Source organism: Protomyctophum bolini (genome assembly GCF_963924005.1).
Source record: "Protomyctophum bolini genome assembly, chromosome: 2".
In the NCBI taxonomy this organism is placed as follows: domain Eukaryota; kingdom Metazoa; phylum Chordata; class Actinopteri; order Myctophiformes; family Myctophidae; genus Protomyctophum; species Protomyctophum bolini.
Window position 1 is genome coordinate 26,607,270 of NC_137863.1, and position 25,090 is coordinate 26,632,359.

General features: G+C 41.6%; 3 protein-coding genes across 3 annotated transcripts; 1 reads left to right on the forward strand and 2 right to left on the reverse strand.

Moving 5' to 3' along the window:
- Positions 1-715: 715 nt before the first annotated feature.
- LOC308333462 (glycylpeptide N-tetradecanoyltransferase 1-like) lies at positions 716-2,149 on the forward strand (the record flags this gene model as incomplete). The annotated part of the gene is made up of 1 exon (XM_080789891.1): positions 716-2,149. One exon carries the CDS (start codon positions 716-718, stop codon positions 2,147-2,149), a length of 1,434 nt encoding a protein of 477 aa, XP_080646017.1.
- A 4,894-nt stretch (positions 2,150-7,043) lies between these two features.
- LOC308333470 (UV excision repair protein RAD23 homolog B-like) lies at positions 7,044-7,892 on the reverse strand (the record flags this gene model as incomplete). Its single annotated transcript, XM_080789903.1, has 1 exon — positions 7,044-7,892. One exon carries the CDS (start codon positions 7,890-7,892, stop codon positions 7,044-7,046), a length of 849 nt encoding a protein of 282 aa, XP_080646029.1.
- A 2,989-nt stretch (positions 7,893-10,881) lies between these two features.
- pcid2 (PCI domain containing 2) lies at positions 10,882-22,043 on the reverse strand. The gene is made up of 15 exons (XM_080783075.1): positions 21,945-22,043; positions 20,754-20,818; positions 20,188-20,277; positions 19,659-19,732; positions 18,312-18,379; positions 17,968-18,007; positions 17,653-17,707; positions 16,818-16,921; positions 16,329-16,404; positions 15,989-16,130; positions 15,047-15,147; positions 13,387-13,460; positions 13,009-13,134; positions 11,751-11,874; positions 10,882-11,379 (listed from the first exon to the last, which is right to left on the reverse strand). Exons 2-15 carry the CDS (start codon positions 20,787-20,789, stop codon positions 11,290-11,292), a joined length of 1,200 nt encoding a protein of 399 aa, XP_080639201.1. The 5' UTR covers positions 20,790-20,818; positions 21,945-22,043; the 3' UTR covers positions 10,882-11,289.
- Positions 22,044-25,090: the final 3,047 nt, after the last annotated feature.

The window sequence follows — 25,090 nt, forward strand, 5'->3', positions numbered from 1 at the left end:
GTCAAGTTAAACGTGTTTGACTTCCTGTAGACGTATTTCAAAATAAAGTCAAGAATCAAGGGGTTTATTTTTGGTTGGTGGTGGAAGGGTGGAACGGAAGACGCTCGCCTTAAAAAACAACAGATTTGTCATGGACTTGATAATAAAAAAATATATACATTATACATTACTAATTATTTCTTACATTTTCTAATTTGGCTGAGTTGTTTATAACATTATGTAGTCTGATTGATTGATTGATTGATTGATTGATTGATTGATTGATTGATTGATTGATTGATTGATTGATTGATTGATTGAGAGCAAAGCACTACTAGGCCTAGGGGGAAGGACCCCTGGACTCCGTTCTGGGTCCGGACCCATCCCTTTCGTCCTTCACACACCAAGTTTGAGCAGACTACCCATAATTTGCAAGCGATGGTCATCATCCACAATTCCACGGAGAGTACCCCAAGCAATACATAGTTAGCCTATATTGTCTATAGAGCCATTCATTTCAATGAAGTTTCTCACCCAGCACATACTGATACTCCCTCCTTCCGGGTTTGGGCACGCTATTGTGATGACATCATCAAATTATACCTATTCCTTATATTATATCACTTAAATCAAGAAACTTGATTAAATCTTTTCTGTAGCTACTGCTGGGAGAACACATACCAAACCTGCTTATCACACACATATTTCCTATACATATCTCACTTCCTATTTGAAGATGGCGGATCAGAATGAGACAGCACTGATGGCGGAAACAGAAGTAGAAGACCACAGACACTGCAGTGACTGTAAAAATGGTGAGCACCACTTTTTGAATGGTGACAAGGGTCTGGGGGGTGACATTGGGGCCAAGAAGAAAAAGAAGAAGTCTGGGGCCATGGAAACAGCACAGGACCCCCTGGCAGTAAACGCACTGCCAGCTGATAAGTTGCAGGAGATCAAGAAGGCCTTAGAACTTCTCTCAATAGACCAAGGCCCTCCCAAAACCAAGGAGGAGGCAAGCCAGATGAGTTACCAGTTCTGGGACACACAGCCTGTGCCTAAGCTAGGGGAGATGGTGACAACACATGGCTCCATTGAGGCCAGCAAAAACAACATTCGCGAGGAACCCTACAGCCTTCCACAGGGCTTTTGTTGGGATGCACTTGATTTGGCCAACCCTTCTGTGCTCACAGAGCTTTACACACTTCTCAATGAGAACTACGTGGAGAATGATGACAACAGTTTCCGATTTGACTACTCCCCTGAGTTCCTGCTCTGGGCCCTGCGCCCTCCTGGTTGGGTGCCACAGTGGCATTGTGGTGTGAGGGTCAACTCTAACCGGAAGCTTGTGGGCTTCATCAGTGCCATCCCTGCTAACATTCGCATCTATGGCATAGAAAAGAAAATGGTCGAGATCAACTTTCTTTGTGTCCACAAAAGGCTTCGCAGCAAACGAGTTTCCCCAGTTCTAATCAGAGAGATCACCAGACGGGTCAACCTGCATGGCATCTTTCAGGCCGTTTACACTGCCGGAGTGGTGTTGCCTACACCTGTGGGCACATGCAGGTACTGGCATCGCTCTTTGAACCCCAAAAAGCTGATTGATGTGAAATTCTCACAACTGAGACAGAACATGACACTGCAGCGCACCGTGAGGTTCAACCGTCTGCCTGAGGCCCCCAAGACAGCTGGGCTGCGGCCGATGACAAAGACCGATGTGCCGGCGGTACATCGCTTACTCTGTGAATACCTGGGCCTGTTCCACTTGGTGCCCGCCATGAGCCGGGAAGAGGTGGAGCACTGGCTGCTTCCCCAGGAAAACATTATCGACACGTACCTGGTGGAGACTGGTGGCAAGGTGACAGACCTCTTAAGCTTCTACACGCTGCCCTCTACCATTATGAACCACCCTGTGCATCTCAGTCTGAAGGCTGCCTATTCATTCTACAACGTACACACTGCCACCACCCTGGTGGACCTGATGTCCGATGCCCTCATCCTGGCCAAGTCCAAAGGGTTTGACGTCTTTAATGCGCTGGACCTTATGGAAAACAAGACTTTCTTGGAGGAGCTGAAATTTGGCATGGGAGATGGGACTCTACATTATTACCTCTACAATTGGAAGTGTCCCATCATGGAATCAGAAAAGGTTGGTTTGGTACTTCAGTGATATCCCGTTTTATGACCAAACAAGAGTCAAGGTCAGGTTAGTGATTCCTAAACGTTTTTTATTTATTTCAAGGACCCCCAGGTTTATGGGTATATACAGGTCGTTTGTTATTAACAGCGATGCATGACTATTTTGCTAGCCAAAGTCTACATTGATGGTGACAGAAAGGGTGCATGGGAAGTTGGTCAGACCCCCCAAAGATAAAAATGGGATATAAAATATGAAACCGCAAATCCCCACCCCATATATGGAGTACCCTGATGTCATCAATATGACACCATATTGTACTGCTGTCATTGACTGGCCTTGGCCTAGACTCCATATTTGGGCATGCTAGCTGGCACAGAACTTATATGAGCATAAAAGGGACACAGACAGAAAGATAGATAATGGGTGTTCTGCTCTACAACTTAGTGTACAACTGATATTACCCAGGTGGGCATCCATTTCCAATTTGCATCATTCCTGACTTGCATCACTCTGAAGTCATATATTACAGAAATACAAATCAGACTTGTGTGAAGTGAGTGATCATTCAAATCACAGCCAATCAAATAATTTCCATGGTACACACGGCAAAAGAAAGATAACAGAAAAGCGTGCTCCTCAGAGCACAGGTTGGCCAGGCTGGGTTGCCTGCAAGGCCCACAAACTTTGGAAGGCAGTCTGACTCATAGCCGATTAGAATGGGATTGGGATCTATAAAACATCTGACTGAAACATCTTGATAACATGAGCCCAGAGATTATGTGTACCTACTACCAATTTGTGTGGGTTGTGAACCAAAGCTGTACGAATAAGCTAGCAAAGAAAAGGCAAAATGTTGAGTTGTGATTCTAAGAATCCATGGGAAAGAAAAGATTTTGACTGAACAAATCATATTCAGTGATTTACCAGTGGTTGTTATCGTGTATCATTCTATGTGTGTAATAAATTGTCATTACATCAAATAGATCGAAACGTTGTCAGTATTTCAATAAAGAACGTCTTGCTTATACCTGTGGTGTGCGGGCTCCATCCAATCTACTGAAGTTTCTTTTAGCCCAGTACCCAGCCTGTCGATGTGCGTATTCTACGTCTGCTCTAATAAATTGTCATTCTCATTAACACAGCACAAGTGTTGAAAGTATTACCACTGAGCTAATAGAGCCTGTCTACTTGCTCAGGGGATACATTGAATCTTGACCATTAGGTCAAAATTTGTGGCAGATCCTGCAGGTGAGACATGACCTTTGACAAAATCCAAATGTCTCAATAGAAGAGCAGAGAGACAAAAGTTATATTGTAGAGATTGGACAAAATTAAATTGGATTAATAAAAAAAGATGTGTCACTACCTTGCCTGAAGCTTGGTGGCTTCAGTGATTTATACATTGCTATTATTATAATTAATATATAACCTGGCAAATCTAATTAAACAACAGAACTGTTCTGCACACATAAGAGCTCAGTATGGGAGGGGAAGTGTAGAGTGACATCTAGTGGCTGAATGTTGTTTAATAGTATATACTTTTACATTGTTTTGGTGACTGCAGTGGTTCTCAACCTGTGGGACATGATTTTGGGGGGTCACAGGAGGACAGTGAAGTGACAGTTTAAGGAATTTAAGACCTTTTTATTATCTCAACAAAACAAAAAAGAAATAAAAGAAAAAAACCATCAAAATTAACTCAAAATTGCTAAGCATTGTTAGCTTGTAGATCAGATATCTTCACAATTCTTGCCTCTTTCCTTATATTATTTGACAATTTGGCCAATGTTTAACTACAAGCAGATGTAGACCTGCTAATTTCACGAAATCTATCTGTGGAACCTAGTCAAACTAAATGTAATGCCAGGTAGGTAGATACAGTAGGTATAGGTAATAGATATACTGTAGGAAGCCCATTGGGTCCCATAAGTTTGCTGGCTGGGAGCTTCCATGTGACGATGGCAGTGACCGCCCGGCCAGCCTCATTCTCCTGTCTGCTATCTTCTCACTCAGTCGTAGTAGGCCTCCATACAGATTCTTGTTGGTAAGCTTCACCCGTGTGAAGTGAGGGGCGCTTCATACGTCATCATACATCATCTCATTCCGGCCAATCACAATTTGCGTTTACAAAAATCCAAAATCCATTGTCAATGGCATTGTAATGTTTGTGTTGGACAAAGTTTGTGCACACACACCAAACACTGGACATACAGTAGGAGGGGCTAGCGCCCCTGAAGGAGTTGTCTGTCAATGCTGTAGTGTAGTCCCTGAATTCTTTGATGCAAATTCTTATTCACATCGAATTATTTGATGTGACCTAAAAAAGTGGATTGAGCAAATCATAAAGATTTACTCATTGGGAGATCTAAAGGTCAGAGCTTTTCGACGAATGAGTGTGCCTTCAGTTCCTGAGGGATTCTCACGGCCCACTACCATATTGTTGAATTTCGTGAAGAACGATAGCACAGAACTGCCAAAACTGCTAAAATGGTGGAATTTTCACAGAAACAATGAGGGGTCAACGCCCTTTGGGCTGTTACAGGCTTTAGTTCCGACACTATTATTGGTCCGACAGTCATTAGGCCGACAACCTACCTCAAACCCTAACCTAACCATAACGGGAGGCAGACATAACCGCAAGCACGGGAACAACGCTAGTCCGACCATTGTTCCCGCATGTCGGACTAATGCTCTGTCGGATCCCGACTCCTAGCCTGAGCTAACACTAGACATTTCTGGCCTAGATGGGAGGGCCGCGTCTCAGAAAAACGCGCACCCTGATTGGTTCACGGATCTGTCCGTCAGCCCCGGTCTCCCCCCCCCAGTGCAGCACTGTTATTGTGTCGACCAGAAGCAGAAACCACTGGTTGCTGGAGTATACCATTCTAACAGACTGTCAAAGTTATTTCCACAGAGTCGTCACACGTTGGTTTCTTTCTTAGACGGTGTGGTGGGTTCTTCAGCCATTCTCCTCATTTTCCTTGCATATAGCCTCGTTTGAATTCCACTGGTAATAATTTCCTCACAGTGTTATTTTGAGGGTTGCACACCGCTCAGAGCCCTGACATCACATAATTTGGAGTGATCCCACTTTTAGACCAGTGCAGCCCATGTGTAAATCCAGGCTTTCATTTTTCACGCAGACGAAATGAAAGCCTGGGTATCGAGGCTACCCGACCCCTAATAATGATCATAATAAAGGAATATGGCTAGGTCTGCTACACTAACTCACAGTAAATTAAATGCCCCTCTCATGTCTGTCTTTGACATGAATGACTTTATTAAAGTTTAGTTTAGTTTTATTATTCCGCCCCTTGTGACATCATGTGGATCAATACATCATCATCATACATACTTAGCAACCACTTGCAATTTCTTAGTTAATTTATTTGTTTGACACCTCCTTTAAATTTTACTTCACTTTCACACATGCACTGATGATGGACGAAACCAAGCTAGGCAGAGTGGAATCAACTCTTAACCTATAACTGCTTATCGGGAGACGTTAGGGATAAAGTGCCTTGCTCAAGGATACTTTGACACGATTCCAATACTGTTGCTCTACCCCTCCTGTATACTCGTGAGCCACTGCTGCTCTTGTGCAGTGCCAAATGTGAAATACAGTATGTAGATCTGAGATTTGCTACCTGGATATCACAGGATGGGGGAACAAAATGTAATCTATATACTTGCGTGTGTGAGGGAAATCCGGAGCAGAAGCTCAAAAGAATATTACGAGCACGGCACCGCCTACTCGGGAATGATGTTAAATTGTTAATGCAATCCCTCACCCCACTTATGTAATACCCTTACCTGTTGTCAGAGCACAACTACCCTTCATTCTGTTTGTCTTTGTCCCTTTTTTGCCCATATATAGAGTTCTGTGCCAGGGATGCTCAAATATAAGTTGAGAACCATTTTCCCCATCTACTTCAAATTCGGAATGCGTTCCATCCCCACACAGGGAGTGCAGTGCCCGGTGTAGAGTCGGTCGGACCCGTGTCCAGAACCGGGCTCTGCACCTGATCACCCTCATACCTCCATATATGGAGCTGGCCTGTTCTGACATCATTCTGACATCTGCATATATTCCATATTTGGGCATGCCTCACTCGCCGTGCTCTAGTAAAACAATAATAGTCTACTCCATATATGGGAATTTGCATATAGCTTTATCAATATTTTTGGGAAATATGCTAATGCCACCAAATTCCCACTCTGCGCTATTAAAGCGCTTATGTTTTTTTTTTTTTCTTTTTCTTTTTGAGATCCAGGGCGATTCATTTTCAGGGAACTCAACTTAACGACACAACTTAACGGGAAAAAAAAGTGTGGGTTCCTGTTTAAATGCTCTTTCTCTCTGCGTTTGCCTCTGTTTTACACTCATCTCAATAAAGCAGGAAAAAGATATTAAAATATTATTGTCAGTTAGTTGTGACCACATCATCACATTCCAGCCAATCACTTTTGGCATCCTCACTTCTTATCTTCACTTTCTCTATGGGGTACACAGCTGTACACACAAAGCTGGGCATAGGAGAGGCGTTTTTTGTGTGCAATTGTAAAATTGACTTCAGGCATTCTCGCTTGCTTTGCGATCTTGACAGCAGCTTCCACCTGTGCCTTGGGAAGGCTTTGGTGAGAGGGAATTGACATTTTCAGACTCCCAATAATCCACAGCAATCCTTATCCTCCCCACATTTTTGTTTTGTTTTTAAGTTAATCTCTATCACACCTATCCCTTCTTCACTGTTGGGTGGTAAAGCCATGCAGTCTAGTTAGTCACCAAGAGGTTTTGTTTGTCCTCTAACAACTGGTTCATCTTTGTGTAGAATCGTTAACAATACGGTAACAATACGGTGGAGTAAGATTTTGTTGCCGAACGCCTTGACCATCAAGAAAACAAAACACAAAGTGAAAATGACTAGGTCCCCACAGTGTCATCATCATCATCATCAACGTCCTGCTCTAAAAGCATGTTTACAGCCATGTTCTCGTTCTTCTCACAATTAAAGTAGGCTGTTACAACCTGACTCTCTGGAAATCCCATGGCTTTTAACCTCTCAATGGCCTCTTCGTCCTCGGATGTTTGCGCGCCAACTGGCGTTCCCCTCCCAGAGTCAGCCCGTCCTGTGAGGCGTTCCCCCCTGCCTGGGAGGCCTGTGAACAGATACTCGGCAGCTCTGTCTGGGTTGTTGTAGCTGGCTCTGAGAGCCTCCAACACCTTCTCTCTCCCATACCCCATCGACATCAGGTCTACCACCAGAGCTTCGTGAGACTGGCCGATCACCATAGTTGAAATAGCGGCATTTAATAAAGCTGATTTTGGTTTAATGGTTGTAGTTGGGGGAGCAGTTGTGGGTGGTATCTCCTCTTCTGTCTTGGCCTCTTCAGGTGCACCCTGTTCCTCTGGTGGGGAGTCAGGGCCCAATGCTGAGCCAGCTGAGGTTGTGGGAGCTGTAGTTACAGGAGCTGAGGCTGCAGACGTCTGGGAAGCTGATGGGGTTGGTTGAGGGTTTTCTACCATGATGAGAACAACATTTTTCTCATGTATTTTGTATTCTTTGAGAGCTGTGTCATTGCTCAGTACTTTGTCTGCATAAATCAGTTTCTGTCCATCAACTGGAAAAATGTCCTTCCCTTTCTCATGTTCAATCTTTTCTTTCAGGGTCTTCACCGTCTCCTCTAAATCGATATCTATTTTAAACGTCTGCTCTTGAACTGTTTTCAAGGTAACCTGCATCTTGGCTGAGGTTTTCCCTGGCTCCGACATGCTGACCGCTTAACTTGCTAATAACTATGTTAGATTGATAGCGCTTGTTCTGGACTTATATGCGCTACAGATCTGACACGTCATGACATAGTGATATGTCATAAGCCCTCCCATATACTGCATGCTGCAGTAGAGTAAAGCTCCATATATGGGGACAACTCCCCTACTAATCTGTGCATTGATATGTCATTTGTTAATGTCAGTCTTTCCCAGATATGGAGTTTAGCACCACTCATGGTGCCAATTTTGCGTGTATTTGCTTCTCTGCATTGATTTAGCATTTAACTATATGTACACCAGTTCTGAAGAATGGCTGTTCCAACCAGCAAACACATTATGCCAAATTCAAGACAATTGGTTCAACAGTTCTCTATAGGACATATTTGTGTAAATAACAAGCTGACAACACATCACTTACTGACACATTGATCAGCTTTTGCCTTATCGTCATCGCAACCTGACTGTCCACTGTGCTCCATCTCCACACTCTCTCAGTGAAGACTCAGACCCAACACAGGAAGAAAGAGAGGAAGAATCACCAATGCAGGTAGAGCCGTAGAAGCAGCACTAATTTCTGATGAAACCGCAGAACCACAGTCCAGCTGTCTACACACTACAGATGCTGACTTCAGGTTCCAATAAGACCATCCAATCACTGGTCTCCACTCTCCCTGGTGTTAATCATCTCCAGTCTACCAGTGCAATGATTGGTTCCTAAGACTCTGCAGAGAGAGAGAGAAAGAGAGAGAGAGAGAGAGAGAGAGAGAGAGAGAGAGAGAGAGAGAGAGCTGGCATTTATTATAAGTATTGTATAAGTATTGTATATAGTATTATAATGAATAATCATCATCATCATCATCATCATTAAAAGTAAGAGTAAAAACGGTCTAAGGAGGCCCAGCAATGCAGTATGAACAAAGGGGATTCCATCCGTTCATGAGATTCACAGACAGACTGAGAGATTTTGACTGATTGATTAATTGATTGACTGACTGACTGATTGATTGATAAAAACCTGTAAAAGCCCTCAACACATGCTCTGTTTAAATGAGAAAGGTATTACCTTCAGCATTCAGTATGTTCACAGTAATTAAATGTGAACAGGAGACAGCTTTGCTTCATCACATGCATCTTGGTTAATGAATGTATAGTTGCAAACAAGAAAACATGTATATAAAATGTGTGCCATATTTGATATTTCACATAGATGTGGATTAAGAAATTAGATGAATCTGTAAAATAATTATAATACAAAAGAAACAGAGAAATTACCTTTTGGATGAACTGTTTTGTTTGATCTATTGATTACTGCTTATGATTTTTAGCAGAGTAAAAAGACAACCTCTTATCTGTTTAATCACACAGTGTCACACAACACTGGCCTCTGTCAGCTGCCCTAGCTGTGTCCCTTGTGTGTTTCCCCCTCGTTCTACCCACCCAAACCCTTTTCTCCTCTCCCTCACTTATTGAACTGCTTGGACTCACCTGTGGTTTATACACTCACTCTCCCTCACTTATTGAACTGCTTGGACTCACCTGTGGTTTATACACTCAGAGTTATGGGAGCAAAAGTTTGAAAACCACTGTCCACTAAATGGAACAGAGCCTTAATTTAGTATAATCCGTAACATCTGTTAAGGAAGTAGGCAGGGCCCGGAGGCGGAAGAGTTCTTTCCAAAATGGCTGCTGTGCATAGCCTACCCTTTTCGTGCTCTGTAGCACGATGGCGACCAAGAAGCTCATGATGTGTTGCATCCACAACACGTTACATTGTAGAGCTTGTAGTATGAAATGAAATTCAACAGGTACTCGAACAAAATAAATAAACTGCAAAAGAAGGAGGAAGTCTGCACACCGTTTTAAAAGCTCCCCAAAAATCCCCAATTACACGAGCGGTTGGGACTGATGCGCTTGATCTGAGTACCTAAAAAGCATATCCAATTTCCTCGCCAAACCATGATAAATATATTTGCTAATTTTATATTCAATAAATAATATTTCATCCATTATTCCATTCATGAGTTGTCCTGACTTAACGACATTTTGCGTAATGGCTCGGTGTGTGTTAGAGCAAACACATACAAAATACAAACATCAAACTTCAAGGCAAATAAAGGTTTTTCTGAAATCAAAACGTAAGATTTGAACAGAATGTACAAGGCTGGGGACTTTGTTCTGGCTGGTTTGTTTAACATCCACCTGCACGCTGTCAATCCTGAGCTGTCTTTCACCTCCCGGCCACAGAAACCCAACTGCTTTGAGTTAGTATCACAATTTGTCACAGTATGTCCGTTGCTTTTTCAGGAAAAGTGGAAAAGGACCTGTGTATTATTTAGTCAGCAGCTCTTGATAATACTTTCCATTGTTTAGAAACAATTCAAATTCAGACCCGTCCGTCAATGGGTGTGTGTGTGTTAGGCTGCTCAACAGTGACACTTCTCCCCGTGTCCCCTAGGGTAGGTACCCTCACAAAAAACATGCCGTAATCCTGGTCTCTAAACTGCCTTCCCCTGGCCAGCCGGGGCACCTGATGGAGGGGAAAGGAACTGGTTGGAATAACGTGTTCCTTCCACGTGGTACATCCAACCAGGCAAACCCCCCCGTCAGGTGTAAAGGAACGACTTGGGACACTCATGCATGAAGGAAGCACGAGTTCAAGTCCGTTGCTCTCCCCAGGCCAACCTGGGGAGATCCTGTAGAGCCCAGGATCACATTAGATAATTGACACAGGGGTGAAAAAAGGGTTACAAAATAATAAAAAACAAAACAGTGACACTTGGTGGTCAACCAATGATATTGCCATATTAATGTGGACATACATACATGGGTCCATGTGTACACTATCAGAGTTCAATACTTGAGGGTTTTACTGTGTTACATCATTGTCAACTTCTATCCCATTCCATGGACAAACATTAACCATTTACAACCACAGTGAGATGCTGATCTCACCTGCTCATATAAGAAAAGCCCAATTTATCATTCACAATGTTGTCAAAAAGGTTTTATTTATTGTATAAAAATTACAGTTATCTGTATCTTTATTTTCAGTCAAACACAGTATCAAAACATCAGTTTTATTCCACATTTACAACGTTTTTACAGAATATAATATATAAAAAAAAGAATAATTGTATTGTATAGTGGAAATCAAAAGTCTAGGAAAATAATGTTGTATGGGGGCCCAGGTACAGTGTAGTTCAAGAGATTGATGACAGAAAGGTCTACGGGTATTATAGTTTTAGGAGATAGATGACAGAGAGGTCTACAGGTATTATAGTTTTAGGAGATAGATGACAGAGGGGGGAAGGGGTTCTGTTTGACAGAGAGGTCTACAGGTATTATAGTTTTAGGAGATAGATGACAGAGGGGGGAAGGGGGTACCGGTATTATAGTTTTAGGAGATAGATGACAGAGGGGGGAAGGGGTTCTGTTTGCTGACGACCAACTTCTGGTGCTGATGAGAGATGTAACCCTTGATGTGACCCTGAGAGAGAGAGAGGGGGGGGGGCAGAATGGAGTTAAAATTGTACAATAGTTCCTGTACACCTGCTCGCTAAACAATAGTAGCACAGTATGAAAAGATTATAATGTTTTAGTGAGATTGAGGCTTTAACCTTTGCTTTTATGAAATATCCCAGGCCATTAGGCTTTTCTGGAAGATGCTTGTGAACATAACTTTCTAGTTTGACCACTTTAAATGCTCTGATCTTAAAATACAGTAATATCCCTTTCTATAGGATATCGTATAGGATAGACATTCAGATTTCGATGGAATCCTAATGACTGAAATCAGTCTGAGACTTTTATCCCGTGGGTTTGAGGGGCTTTAGATTGTGTGTGTGTACATATATATACCATATAGATGAGGTTAGCCAGTAGACACTGCACCTCATCGATGTCTACATCATCTACATTCATCATCTTCAGAGCCACCAGGAATGCATCCAAAGGGAGCTGGTGGGTCTTCAACAGCAGGTTCCTGTATGCACACGCACACACACACACAATTTCACCAAAAATAGTCAATCTACAAGCTTCACAACGCATCACATTGTGAAGCTTGTGAAGTACAGTTGAAAGTCAGGTGAAAATCAGGCAGAGTTTTAAGAGGTTAAGCCTTTCATTAAGATTAGAGTTTAAATGGGTTAAGCCTTCCATTAAGAATAGTTTTAATTCGTTAAGCCTTCCATTAAGAGTAGAGTTTTAATTGGTTAAGCCTTCCTTTGAGAATAGAGAGTTGGCCTGATGGAGGGGAAAGGAACTGGTTGGAATAACGTGTTCCTTCCTTTACACTGGGTGAAAATATGGGTTGCAAAAATCATGGGATAAAAATTTTAAGAAAGAAAGAAAAAAATATATAGTTTTAAGTGGTTAAGCCTTGCATTAACATGGACCAACTTTGTGTCATCAAGTTCAAGTCGGTTGATCGGAGAAGTTATCAACGGAATAATCGCTAAGAAAATGCATAGTTGGAGAGACAATGCTCTAGGAGTCTAGGTGATGTAGAGGTTAAATTAACACTCACTTTCTTGAAGAGGATGCGATGAGACATTTTGGGCGATATCGATATCCGATATAATTAATTGCTGTTATGGACAGTAACCGATGTCGATATGATCTCATTCTGTATTAAGAAAAAATAATCGTTTTTGCCATTCTGACAAAAGGCTTATAAACTCTGAATTAAAAAATGTTCCAACTTGTTGACTGTTATGAAAGCTGCCCCAGAAAACGCTGATATAATTTGCAGCTTTCATCATATCAAAAGGCTTTTTCAGGCTTTTTTTTCTTCTTTTCACAACATAATTATAAAATAAAATATCTGCTAACTCCGATATATTATTTTACCGATAACGATATTTCCTTTTAAGGCCAATATCGGCCGATACCGATGTGTTTGCCGATTAATCTGAGCAGACGTAGAATGCGCACATCGACAGGCTGGGTGCTGGGCTAAAAGAAACTTCAGTAGATTGGATGGAGCCCGCACACCACAGGTATAAGCAAGACGTTCTTTATTGAAATACTGACAACGTTTCGATCTTCATCAGGTCATGTGAACGGCTTTGCCGATTAATCTCCCATCACTAGTAGGTATTCATTTAACACTCACACTTTCTTGAAGAGGTTCCTGTAGGTGATGATCTTGAGTTTTTCCAGGATGAGGAAGATTCCACAGCGGATGAAGAATGTCTCATGTTTGGACAGAGCTTCATTGAGCAGCAGCAGGTTTCCCTCACTGACACACACACACACACACACACACACACACACACACACACACACACACACACACACACACACACACACACACACACACACACACACACACACACACACACACACACACACACACACACACACACACACACACACACACACACACACACACACACACACACACACACAATAAGAGCATAGGTCTAAACGATATACTGTCAAAAAATGATAATCTGTACAGTGTACATTGAAACTATAGGAACAAAATTACCTCACAGCTTTGGTGACATCAGCAAACTGCATGAGGTCATACTTCCTGAGGAGCTGATGAGACGGCATGTGACCCTGAAACACATCATAAATATAAAGTATTTAAATACTACAGTATACCGTAATATCTGTGTGTACAGTATGTCCCTGGCATAAATCAGTGCCCGACTGTACTGTCTCTCTCAACCTGCCTACCGATGATGTGACTGGTAGGCAGGTTTCTGAACTGCCCAGTGTCCACAGTCCTCCTCTGAGACACATGGGGCTATATCTTGCACCAACCCTTACCCCTTATCCCTAAACTTATTTGCCATATTTTACTATTTTGAAAAACATTTTAAAATAGTTCCAACTAGCCGATCTACAAGCTCACAACTTGTCAATGTAGATTGGCAGGGTGAACTATTTTAAAATGTTTTTCAAGATAGTAAAATATGGGAAATAAGTTTTGTGATAAAGGGACAGGTTTCTGAACTGTCCACAGGCCTCCTCTGAGACACAGAGTGAGTAGACAGGTTTCTGAACTGTCCACAGGCCTCCTCTGAGACACAGAGTGAGTAGACAGGTTTCTGAACTGTCCACAGCCCTCCTCTGAGACACAGAGTGAGTAGACAGGTTTCTGAACTGTCCACAGCCCTCCTCTGAGACACAGAGTGAGTAGACAGGTTTCTGAACTGTCCACAGCCCTCCTCTGAGACACAGAGGCCCCTTTTCCACCGGGGTTGAACCGGTTCGGTTCTTTCTTCCCGCTAAATATTGAACCAGTTCAGAGTGTTTCCACTGAAAATGAGTTGGTTCCGAACCATAAACGTTCGTTCCCAATATGAACCACAAAACGGTGGTTCAGCTTTGTAATTGCACGCAGCGCTTTGTGAACCGAGACGATATAAGTGGGTGTGTCAGTAGGTTGGAACTTGTCAGTGGGTTGGAACTTGGGAGGTCGCAGACACAGTGACACACGCAACAGATATTCAATGCGATCAACCATCTTTGAGCAAAAATACGTTTACATTAATTGCCAACGCAAACATGAAACGATCCAAACGTATACGGATGCATCGCGATCTAGAATCCAGCTCTTGCGGGGCGTCTGCGGGCATGACGGATCCTTCTCCTTTTCAACATTTTGTGTTTAGGTATAATAGTGCCACCAAATGAACCGGCCGTCAATGTGGTGCAAATGCAGCCGGTTCGCGACCGGTTCGCAAAAAGCACCAAGGTTCGGAACGGCACTGGTTCTGAACCGAAGTTCTTTTGGTGAACAAGGGGCCAGAGTGAGTAGACAGGTTTCTGAACTGTCCACAGCCCTCCTCTGAGACACAGTGAGTAGACAGAAATGGTGGCATCTTATAATAAGCATTAGGGAGGACCAATTATATGAAGATGAGTGAAGTGCTCCTTAAAGAATCATACTAGAATATAATCAGTGTTGGGCTCGTTACAAGAGCAATAATGTATGTATTACTTACTTTACTGAACAGTAAGTAGTTACACTACTCGTTGCTTTTTCATTTAACCCGCACAAAATGCACAAACAGATGGCAGGTGTACAATAGATTAAATATAAGTAAAATAATGTTATCAATATAGTTGCATTATTAATAAATGTAATGTTACCTGTAATATCTTAACAGATGTATTATTAATAAATAGAATGTTACCAGTAACATCTTAACTGGCAGAAGGTAGATGAGGATCATGCGCTTGTTCTTCTGACTGGATCGATGACAGTGCTGGAAGGCAAACGACAAGTACTCCTCGGCTGGAGAGACAACAGGGAATGGGGGGAAAAACACACAGGAACAAAGTGGAACGTTAAGATGCTAAGAATTAAAAAATGACATACACATTCAATTCATTTGTATCACCTTATCCAGACCCATTTGTTACAGAAAGTGCGAAAGGGCCTTTCTGTGTGGAGTTTGCATGTTCTCCCCGTATCCCCTAGGGCAGGTACCCACACAAAAAACATGCAGTAATCCTGGTCTCTAAACTGCCTCCCCTTGGCCAGCCGGGGCGCCTGATGGAGGGGAAAGGAACTGGTTGGAATAACGTGTTCCTTCCACACACTACTTCCAACCAGGGAAACTCCCCCTGTCAGGTGTAAAGGAGCAACTTGGACACTCCGGCATGAAGGAAGCATGAGTTCAAGTCCGTTGCTCTACCCATGTCCCCCATATATGGGGACTAGGTTGGCGGAGGGTGTGTAGAGCCCAGGATCACATTAGATAATTGACACAGAGGTGGAAAATGGGTTACAAAATCGTGGGATAAAAAGAATCATTAAAAAAAAAGAGAAATTGCAGAAAGAGCCTTACATCAATGATTGTCGACTTTCAGCTGTAAGAAATGTTCATGACAACACAATGGAGAGTGGCAACAGACCTTTAAATGATTTGGATTTAATAATACTACTACTACTACTAATAATAATAATAATAATATTATTCCTTGGGGTGTTTTTTGTCACTGAATCCTAGTATAAGTACTAGGAGCAGTGAGCAGCCATTCTAAGGCACTCGGGATCCAGGGAGAAATGAAGTGGCTGTGAAACATTCCTTTGTGTCCAACAGTGACACCTAGAGGTACAGTTCAGTATGTACCAGGTTTGAAGTCGCTGTCGAACATGGCTTTGCGTCCTACGTAGTACTTAAAGGTGACTCTCTGGGCCATGCTGTACTCATTCTTCAGGTTGGAGCTGTCGATCGCTCTGATCAGAGGCTTACACAGGTGCAGCTTGTTGATCTGTTAAACACACACACGCGTGCACGAACACACACGCGTGCACGAACACACACACACACACACACACACACACACACACACACACACGCAAGCAGTTAATCAGCAACTACATTTAATTCTATGTATGCTTACAATACATAATGAATCATTAAACAAGTAAAATCTTCATTAATCAATGATCGTTAAGTAATACTTCACCTTGAAGTAGATTTTGAACAGCTGGTTGATGAGGAACAGCATCCCCCACTTCTTAGAGTCCTCGATCCCAGCACGACTGACACACACACACACACACACACACACACACACACACACACACACACACACACGCACACGGCATGTGTCATAGATGACTGATGTCATAGGATGGACACGTAAAGATTGAGATTCTCATGCATTCTCATATGGATCTCGCAATAAAATCTGCAATTTTGGGCGAATTGATTTGTGTAGAGTGAAATAAGAGCATAGCAAATGCGGTCTTTACAGGTCCATTTTCTCAAGTATAGAGGGTTGAAGTGGTACTGAATCTGCAGCTCAACTAAGGCTTTGATGGAGGACAATTTCATGATAAATTAAAATCCCTGCAATACGATTATTGTGGATTATTAGTGGTTTTCTATTGCGATAAACGTTTACAGGTTGGTTGGTTTCTATGTGACAGTGGGTGTGTGTGTGTGTACTAACTTGTCACTAGCACACACTCTGAAGCAGCTCATCAGCTGTTCAGCAGCTTTCTCCTGCATGTCTCCTGGTTGACCTTTGCCCTTCTTCTGCAGTTGCTGCTCCGCCTGGCAAAATGTCAAATTAAACACAATTTATTCATACCAGCGTTTGTGTACAATAACATCAATGTCAATTTAAGCACAACTTTATGCATGCATACCAGCGTTCATAAATGGTAAATGGCGCGTTTATATAGCACCTTTATCCAAGGTTATTTACATAGATTGTGCATTACATTCACACACACATTCATACAACGATGGCGGCGGAAACCATGCAAGGCCCCAACCAGCACATCAGGAGCAATTAGGGGTTCAGTGTCTTGCTCAAGGACACTTCGACACCAACTCTGGGGGAGCCCGGGGTCGGACTGAGAACCTTGCGGTTACCATCCAGCCACTCTACCCCTGAGCCACCGCCGCCCCTGTTCATGTACAGTAACACATTTTAGCAGTCACTGGTAGACTAGGTTTCTGAACTGTCCACAGCCCTCCTCTGAGACAAAGAGTCAGTAGACAGAAATGATGTCTATGTCTATCTTATAATGAGCGAGTAGTGAGGACTAAATATATGAATTTAAGGTTGAAAATAAGTGAAGTGAGGGCACTCAGGTGGCACAATGGTTAAAATCAGTGTTTTTTTAAGTGGTGTCCAGGAAAAAATATATATAACACAAATCTCGTATGCACAATTTGCACATCATGACATGAACATTTTGAGAACCACTGGTTTAAATCAAATAACTTTATTTATAACAGACTAATAACACCCTTGAGTACAACATGTGCAGTCTTACATTGTTGGCGAACACTCTCAGGTCAAGGGTCACTGCAAACATCACAGGCAAGGCCCTGCACAGCAGGAAACACCATAATGAACAACAGGAAACAGAATAATGAACAACAGGAAACAGAATAGTGAACAACAGGAAACATAATAATGACCAACAGGAAATGTAATATTACAACAGGAAACAGAATAATGAACAGGAAATGTAATATTACAACAGGAAACAGAATAATGACCAACAGGAAATGTAATATTACAACATTTAACAGAATAACACAAAACAGGATGCAGTTTAATTTAAGACACTTGACAGTGCACTCACCAGTTCTCCTCTTTATGAGACTGGAAGGCCTTCAGGAATGATGTAGAAAGTTAAGGAACACAACTGTTGATCACAGACAGACAGACAGACAGACAGACAGACAGACAGACAGACCATGTCTATACATTATAATATACTTAAGTTAAGACAGACAGACAGACAGACAGACAGACAGACAGACAGACAGACAGACCGACCATGTCTATACATTATAATATACTTAAGTTAAGACAGACAGACAATGTCTATACATTATAATATACATTATAACATTTTTAGAATTTTTAGAATCGGCCTCATTTACTGCCAGAGTAAATACATAAATATTCCAGTCTGTCTAGGATATTGAACAACGAGGGTCTGGAACGTGTAGGCTTCTACAAAGTCATGGTTGGACACAGCGTAGGTACATCTGTAAAACGCACACATGCATGCGAGCGCACAAACACACACACACACACACACACACACACACACACACAGAGAGGATTGTGATGATCGCAAATAATTGTGATTATGCGATAATGTAATAATTGTTTCCTAAAAGATCAACATGTGTAGAAATATGATGCTTATTATTATCATCATCATCATCATGTTCCTGCTGTTTTGCATACAGCCAAACAGTTGAAGAAATTGCAGATTGAGGCTTTAACGTTTTGGTCAAAAGAATATTCGAGACCATCTGGTGTTTTTTATTTTATGGAAGATGCTTCTATTGCTAGTTTAACCAATTATAATACTCCTATGAAATCGAATAATGTAATTATCAAATTGGGAATTCCAATAAACTTGAATCTCCTGGGGACACGGCAAGGGTGCCCAAACTCCACCTTGCGGCCCCTTTTCCAACACCAAACAACAACATTAAAAAAGGTGGTCCTAGAATAGCCTGGGGTCCACCTATGCTTTCTATGCATAGGCAGCTCCCGGCAGGATCCCTGGGAGAATCTAGACACAGCTGCGCGACATGAGACTAATTAATTAGAGCGACAGAGAGAGAGAGAGGAGTGTGTGTGCGTACGTGTGTACATGTGTGCGTCAAATTTAACAAAGACGATCAGAAATCAGCAGAGAGTGATCGACGTTTGCTCTGTGGACTCGGTCCTAGACTTTCTTTTCTCTCCCTGGAAATAAAAACGTCTGGGTTTCCCAGGCTAGTCCTAGAACTGCTTCCGTTCTAGATTCTTGGTTGGAACCGTGGTACTTTCACAGAACTACCAGTTTTAATCAGGACTGTTAACCTGCTGGGGAGCAGGAGTCCCCAGTTGTCCCAGGTTCGATTCCAGGCATGATTAGCAATGTGTCCAATAATATAAGTGTCCATTTCACAGGGGAAATTCAATAGTCAAAGGCAGTTACAGTTTCCCTTTGATTTTTTTTAAATGATGATTTTTCATTTGCTTTCACCATTGTATATACATATTTTTCTGCATCTTCCAACCTGCAGAATAGTAACACGCTTTGGTTCCCAGTTCAGGGCAAGAAAGAACAAGGCATTTTTTGGTTCCTGTTCTGAACCAACGATTAGGGTTCTGATTCTGAACCAATTCATCTTCAGTGGAAACACTCTGAACTGGTTCAACATAGGTGGAAAAGCGCCCTTTGAGAACCACTGCTTTAGACATGTGTGTTGGATTCTTTCTTCTTTAGTGTCTGGAACGTATGCATACGTGTGTGTGTGTGTGTACCTGAGGTGAGCAGCCACCATCTCATCATATGGAGGTTCTAGAATCTGCTGACATTTCTCCTCTGGACTGGCCAACTGCAACACAGACGTTTGTATTACTATATCTGTACATCAACATTTCAAGACGCCCAAATACAATTTCTCTAAAAAAAACTATATACCAGGTAAACAATGCACCTAGCATCGTTCTAAACAATCTGACAACAACAATCTGATATCTAAATAACATTCTGCGTACATTTGAAAATATGGGATACCTAGCCGCCTTGGTACCCAGGCTTTTATTTTCGTTTGCGTTCGGCTAAAAAATGAAAGCCCACTTCCTTGTATTTCGCTAACCAATAACTGTGCAGAGGGGCGTCGCTCCTGACAGATAGTATTATCTGTCTAAAAAACATGCTATCTAAATAACATTATGTACAATTTGAAACTATAGGATACCGGGTAAATAATCCCAGCATCGTTCTAGACACGTTTGAACCTTGTGGCCTATAACTCTAGGATGTTTGAATGACAGTTTCAGTGTTTACCTGCAGGCGGGGGTTAGCTACATGTGGATGTTTGAAGGACAACAGTTCAGCACACACCGATCCGTCTCTGTTGTCAATGGCCTCATACATCTAAAAACACAGTGAAACCACACATTTATTTATTATATGAACTGTGAAGGTACGGTTGAAATGGGTGAAGTGTTCCTTTATTGAACATCAGAACGCGTTGTGTAATCTCCTCTGAGTCAAATGGAAGGTTAAAACATCCACACTTTGGTTTAAAGCTCCAAACAAATATTCATGGTGCAATGTTTTTTTTATCTGGCAAATCTCCTCTGAATCACCAGAAGCAGGCTTCTGTGTTTTCAATGTGTCCAACATTCATTAGAAGGACAATATCAGTTACCAGAAGCAGGGACGTGTGTTTTCGATTGGTCTAACAATACATTCATTAGAAGGACAATGGGACGGAGACTACGGAGTTGCCCTGGATCTTCTTTAAGTTCGCCACCATCATCCTTCTTCCTACTGTGTTCCAACTTTAAAGAACTTTAGTACTGACCATAGGGGAGTGTTTTAAAGTGAAATACAATACAAAATGTTACCTGTTGGAGGTACTGGTTGATTGTGATGTGAGCCATTGTTGTACTGCAGGTCAACACACACCAACCTACACAAATAATAAACACATAAATATCATGTTAGATTAACCAACCTACAATAATATAAATAATGCATAAACACATGTTAGATTAACCAACCTACAATAATAAACACATTCAATATTATGCTAGATTAACTAATCTACAATAATAAAACAAACATGTCATCATGTTAGATTACGAATAAACGCACCAACATCCCTAACATGGGTAAATTCTCATTCTAATACTGTAGTCCCTGATTGGTCCTCGTCTCTGATTGCCTCTATATACAGTATACAGTAGACTGAAACGTGTGCAGGACTTCCATTTTTTCTCATGTTGCACTGGTTGACTGCCCCACACACCTGTCCCGTAGGTGCATATGGACTATTTTCTACACACTACTTTGACACTAAAATGTGGAATGCCCTGACACTACTTTACTGATATCTATCAGGAGACCACAAGGGGAGTGTCATTCACTGCCATCGTTTTTCCTTCGTTTTTTTTCTTTGTGCATAGTGTTTAGGATTTGTCAGATAGAAAATAGCTCATTTACATGTCCACGGTGGATTTTTATGAAACAAACGCTTTGCCGATTGAAAGAGGAAATTTCAAGCTTGCCTTACAGTTGCAATGTTGGTGAATTTAACGTTGTTTAATGCAAGCAGATCAGAAATTCGATTAGGATCAATGGTTGCAACTAAATAATGGGATGAATGCGGCTAAAATAACGGACTGTGTCTTTAATTCTAAGAGAATGGAATAGGGTCCATTTGGACCACCACTTTTTACACTCACTCACTGTATATGGGCCCTTTTTACCTACTGCTTTTGGCTATAGAAGTGTATATTTGTACGTCTCTAAATATTATGATGAATGATAACGGATCGAGGACCCTCTTGTAAATACAGTTTTTGTATTGAGTTGTGCTTAAAATGTACTGTAATTCTGCAAACTGTTAATAAATACTTTAATCAATCAATCAATTACATTAAAGTTAGCCGTTAGCTACCCAGGCTAAACGTTTAGTTTCCATTCATTTATTTACAAACTGAGCGGTTCTGTCCTCTAAATGACACTGCGGATAAACACGGAACACACGCGCCAGTGAAGTGTTGAGGTGAGGTGAATTAAAGTGGTTTAAATACCTTGTGATTTATTATAGATCGCTTCTTTTAGTCCTCGTGCAGTTTGTAGTTCTTTTTAAATTGTTGTTGTTGACTTCCGTATCACGAACTACATCCGGGTTGTCTAGGTCAAGGGACAGGAAGTTGTCAGAATAAGAGCATGGACCTTTTGTATGTATTATTTCGCAGTGGTGTCTGGTAAATAATAGGAATAAGCCAAATGAGCTTGTTTCCATTATGGTCCGTATCTGCACTGGGAAGTTGGAACGTCTTATAGTTAATTATAGGCTCAGAGAGTCCTGGTGTGTAGAATTCCTTTCTAAAACGTGACAATTGTTTACAATTGGTCCAGAGTGACAAACATCAAACAAACACCTTCCCAGGCGTAACACTTCAGAAGGAGATGGACAAGATACTAGTAGGCCTACCTTTCTTATCACCAAATAATATAAATATATGCTTTATGTCATGTCAATTTGTGGATCAATGACTTGAACATTGTTTTACTTTCACACTCACATTAGCCCTGAAACGAGCCCCTCTCGGAACCCTCAGTACCATTGGGTTCTGCTTGTAGGGCTACCCTGAAACATGACTGTCATGATGATTATCGACGAGTCATGAACCATGGCTACACTCACATATACTATAATAATGTTATCTTGTAATTGGCATGTAAATGTAATAAGTATTTTCTTTTCTATTTAGTTACTTTCTCCAGTTATGATTGGCCAATAAAATCACTAAAATGGAAACACTGGCTTAAAATTCCTTCAGTACAACATAAACTGCATGTTGTGGTGAATGATATGCTTTGATATGCCTCTTATGAGTGCAGTGATGTAAATAGGTTTACCATGTAATGGGTCCCAGGGACATTTTATGAGTCCCACTTCAACAATTTGAGTACAGTATTGCATCCCAGGACCCCCGGAGGGTGACATGATTGCGCCCTCTCTATTTAGTGCGTTTAAGGATGCAGGCTATTTGAGGATGAGTGGCATCCTCCACGTGTCATATCCCAGATGCTAATTTAAGTAGCCTACGGTATGTGCCAAATCAAAGACGATTTGACATTGAGTAATCCAAGACAGACAACTTAAATGTAAGAGATTTATTTTAAAATAAATTCAGTGGATACAAATGAAGTCAATTAAAAAAAAATGTATATACAAAAATAAAGTGACAATTGGTAAACAGTAGCCTAAACCAGTTAGTCAAACCCCTCTCAATGCAAAAAAGCAATGATAAAAAGAAATAATAATAATCTTTCTGATCCAACACAGTTCATAATGAAGTCCTGTAACATTGCTCTGGTATTGTCTTTGTCACACCAAGCAACGTATTTCTCTTCCAAGTGCAGAACAGCAAAACAACAAGGCACTTTAGTGATCCACAAATTCAGTTAGAGGCTGGGTGCTAAGCCACATTTGCTGATAACTTTAGCAAGTTCTATGTCTAAATGCTGTTTAGGAAAAATGTTGCTGGTGTTGTTGCTGATGCCACATGCGTGTTTCACACTGCTCAATCAGTCTCTTCCTCTGTTTCAGCTATCTCTCTCTCTTGCTCCAGTCTCTCTCTAAGCTTCAGCCGTCTGTCTCTCTGCTCCAGTCTCTCTCTCTGTTTCAGCCGCCTGTCTCTCTCCTCCAGCTCCTCCAGCTGCGTCTCTCTCTCCTCCAGTTGGTCCAGCAACAGGTCCAGCTCCTCCAGCTGTCTCTCTTTCTCCTCCAGCTCATACAGCAACCTGTTCATCTGCTCCAACCTTCCCTCTCCTGCTGGCTCCATGTCCTCCAGTATGTTCTTTTCCTCTGTCACAACCAATGTCTGTTCTTCAAGCTGGTCATTCAAGGCCAGGACCGTTTCCGTTAATTGTGCTACCTCATCTTTTCTCCTGGTCAATAACAAAACAAATGTGCTTTCTCTGTTGCTCTGCCTCTGGGTCACTCTGGATGGTGGGTACCGCCTTCTCAACACGGCATCCTGAATCGTGAATAGAAAAAACCTTAGTCCACACAATAGTATACAGTAGATTACAGCCTGCATACTCATCTATTATGTACCCTGTAATTATTGAATATAAGCAGTATTTGCAATAACTGCAATTGATGTTCTTTGTAAATGAACACTGTTACACCCTTATTCCATAACGTTACATCACAAGTGGTAATGTTCAGTTGTTCTCTCCAACTACTCAGAATGATGGCCACACTACTACAATATGTTATGACATTGACAACTCACCATTTTCTTCCGTTTAACAATGTGGGCGGCCAGAGCTATCCTCTTAGTTGTCTTTAGATGGCACTGGTCATTTTCATCATTACGCTATTGGGACAAAAAGGCACTTTTGTTAGCACAGAGCTGTGGTAGATTATATTTAACTGGATATAGTTTGAAAACAGAAAGCTAGATTACACACACACACACACACACACACACACACACACACACACACACACACACACACACACACACACACACACACACCAATAGTCTTTAATTCCTTACCTTTCGTTTGTTGGTGGTAGATAGGCCTGGTGTAGCAGAACTTCTCTCCTGGTAAAATGGGCTTGTCTCCATTGCTGAAGCAGTGTGACTGTGGTTGACTTTGGCTGGAGTTTATATGTCTCTCCTCATCTGGGTGTATTTCACACCCGGACAAACCCCCATCAACAGTCTGAGCAATCATCTCCCATCCAGTTTCTGGACGTTTTCAGCACTAAGCTATGGCCCATTTCATTAGAATGGAATGGTATGCGTCTGATACCAATTTGAATATTCTGCCCACTTTGAAATGGGGCTATTAACATCATGCTATTTCAATATTCATGTTGAGTATAGTGTTATTCAGGCCAACAGTCTGCAACAGTTTTTGTGTATTGAGTTGACTAGAGTAAGGAGTGTTGGAATATGCCCAGTTTAGGATTTCCTAATAATTAGAATTTTCAGTTTAGCCATTTAGCAGATGCTCTTGTCCAGTGTGATTACAAATGTATGGGGTTCATATATGTTTAAATAAATTACAAAACAATGAAGTGCTACAAAGTAAGTTCGACTTAGCATCTGTCTAAAAACAAACATGCTGTCTAACTAACATTCTTATGAATTTGTATCAAGTGTATAGTCAAGTGGTTAGAAATTATACATTTGAAAAACATTTGGTATAT

Excerpts from the sequence above, each read along its gene's own strand:
- pcid2 (XM_080783075.1), bottom strand. The coding sequence starts at position 20,789 with ATGGCTCACATCACAATCAACCAGTACCTCCAACAG. Across the intron at positions 18,380-19,658 it reads ATGGTGGCTGCTCACCTCAG|ATGTACCTACGCTGTGTCCA; the intron begins GTACACACACAC and ends TGCGTTTTACAG. Across the intron at positions 16,131-16,328 it reads TGTTCAAAATCTACTTCAAG|ATCAACAAGCTGCACCTGTG; the intron begins GTGAAGTATTAC and ends TGTGTTTAACAG.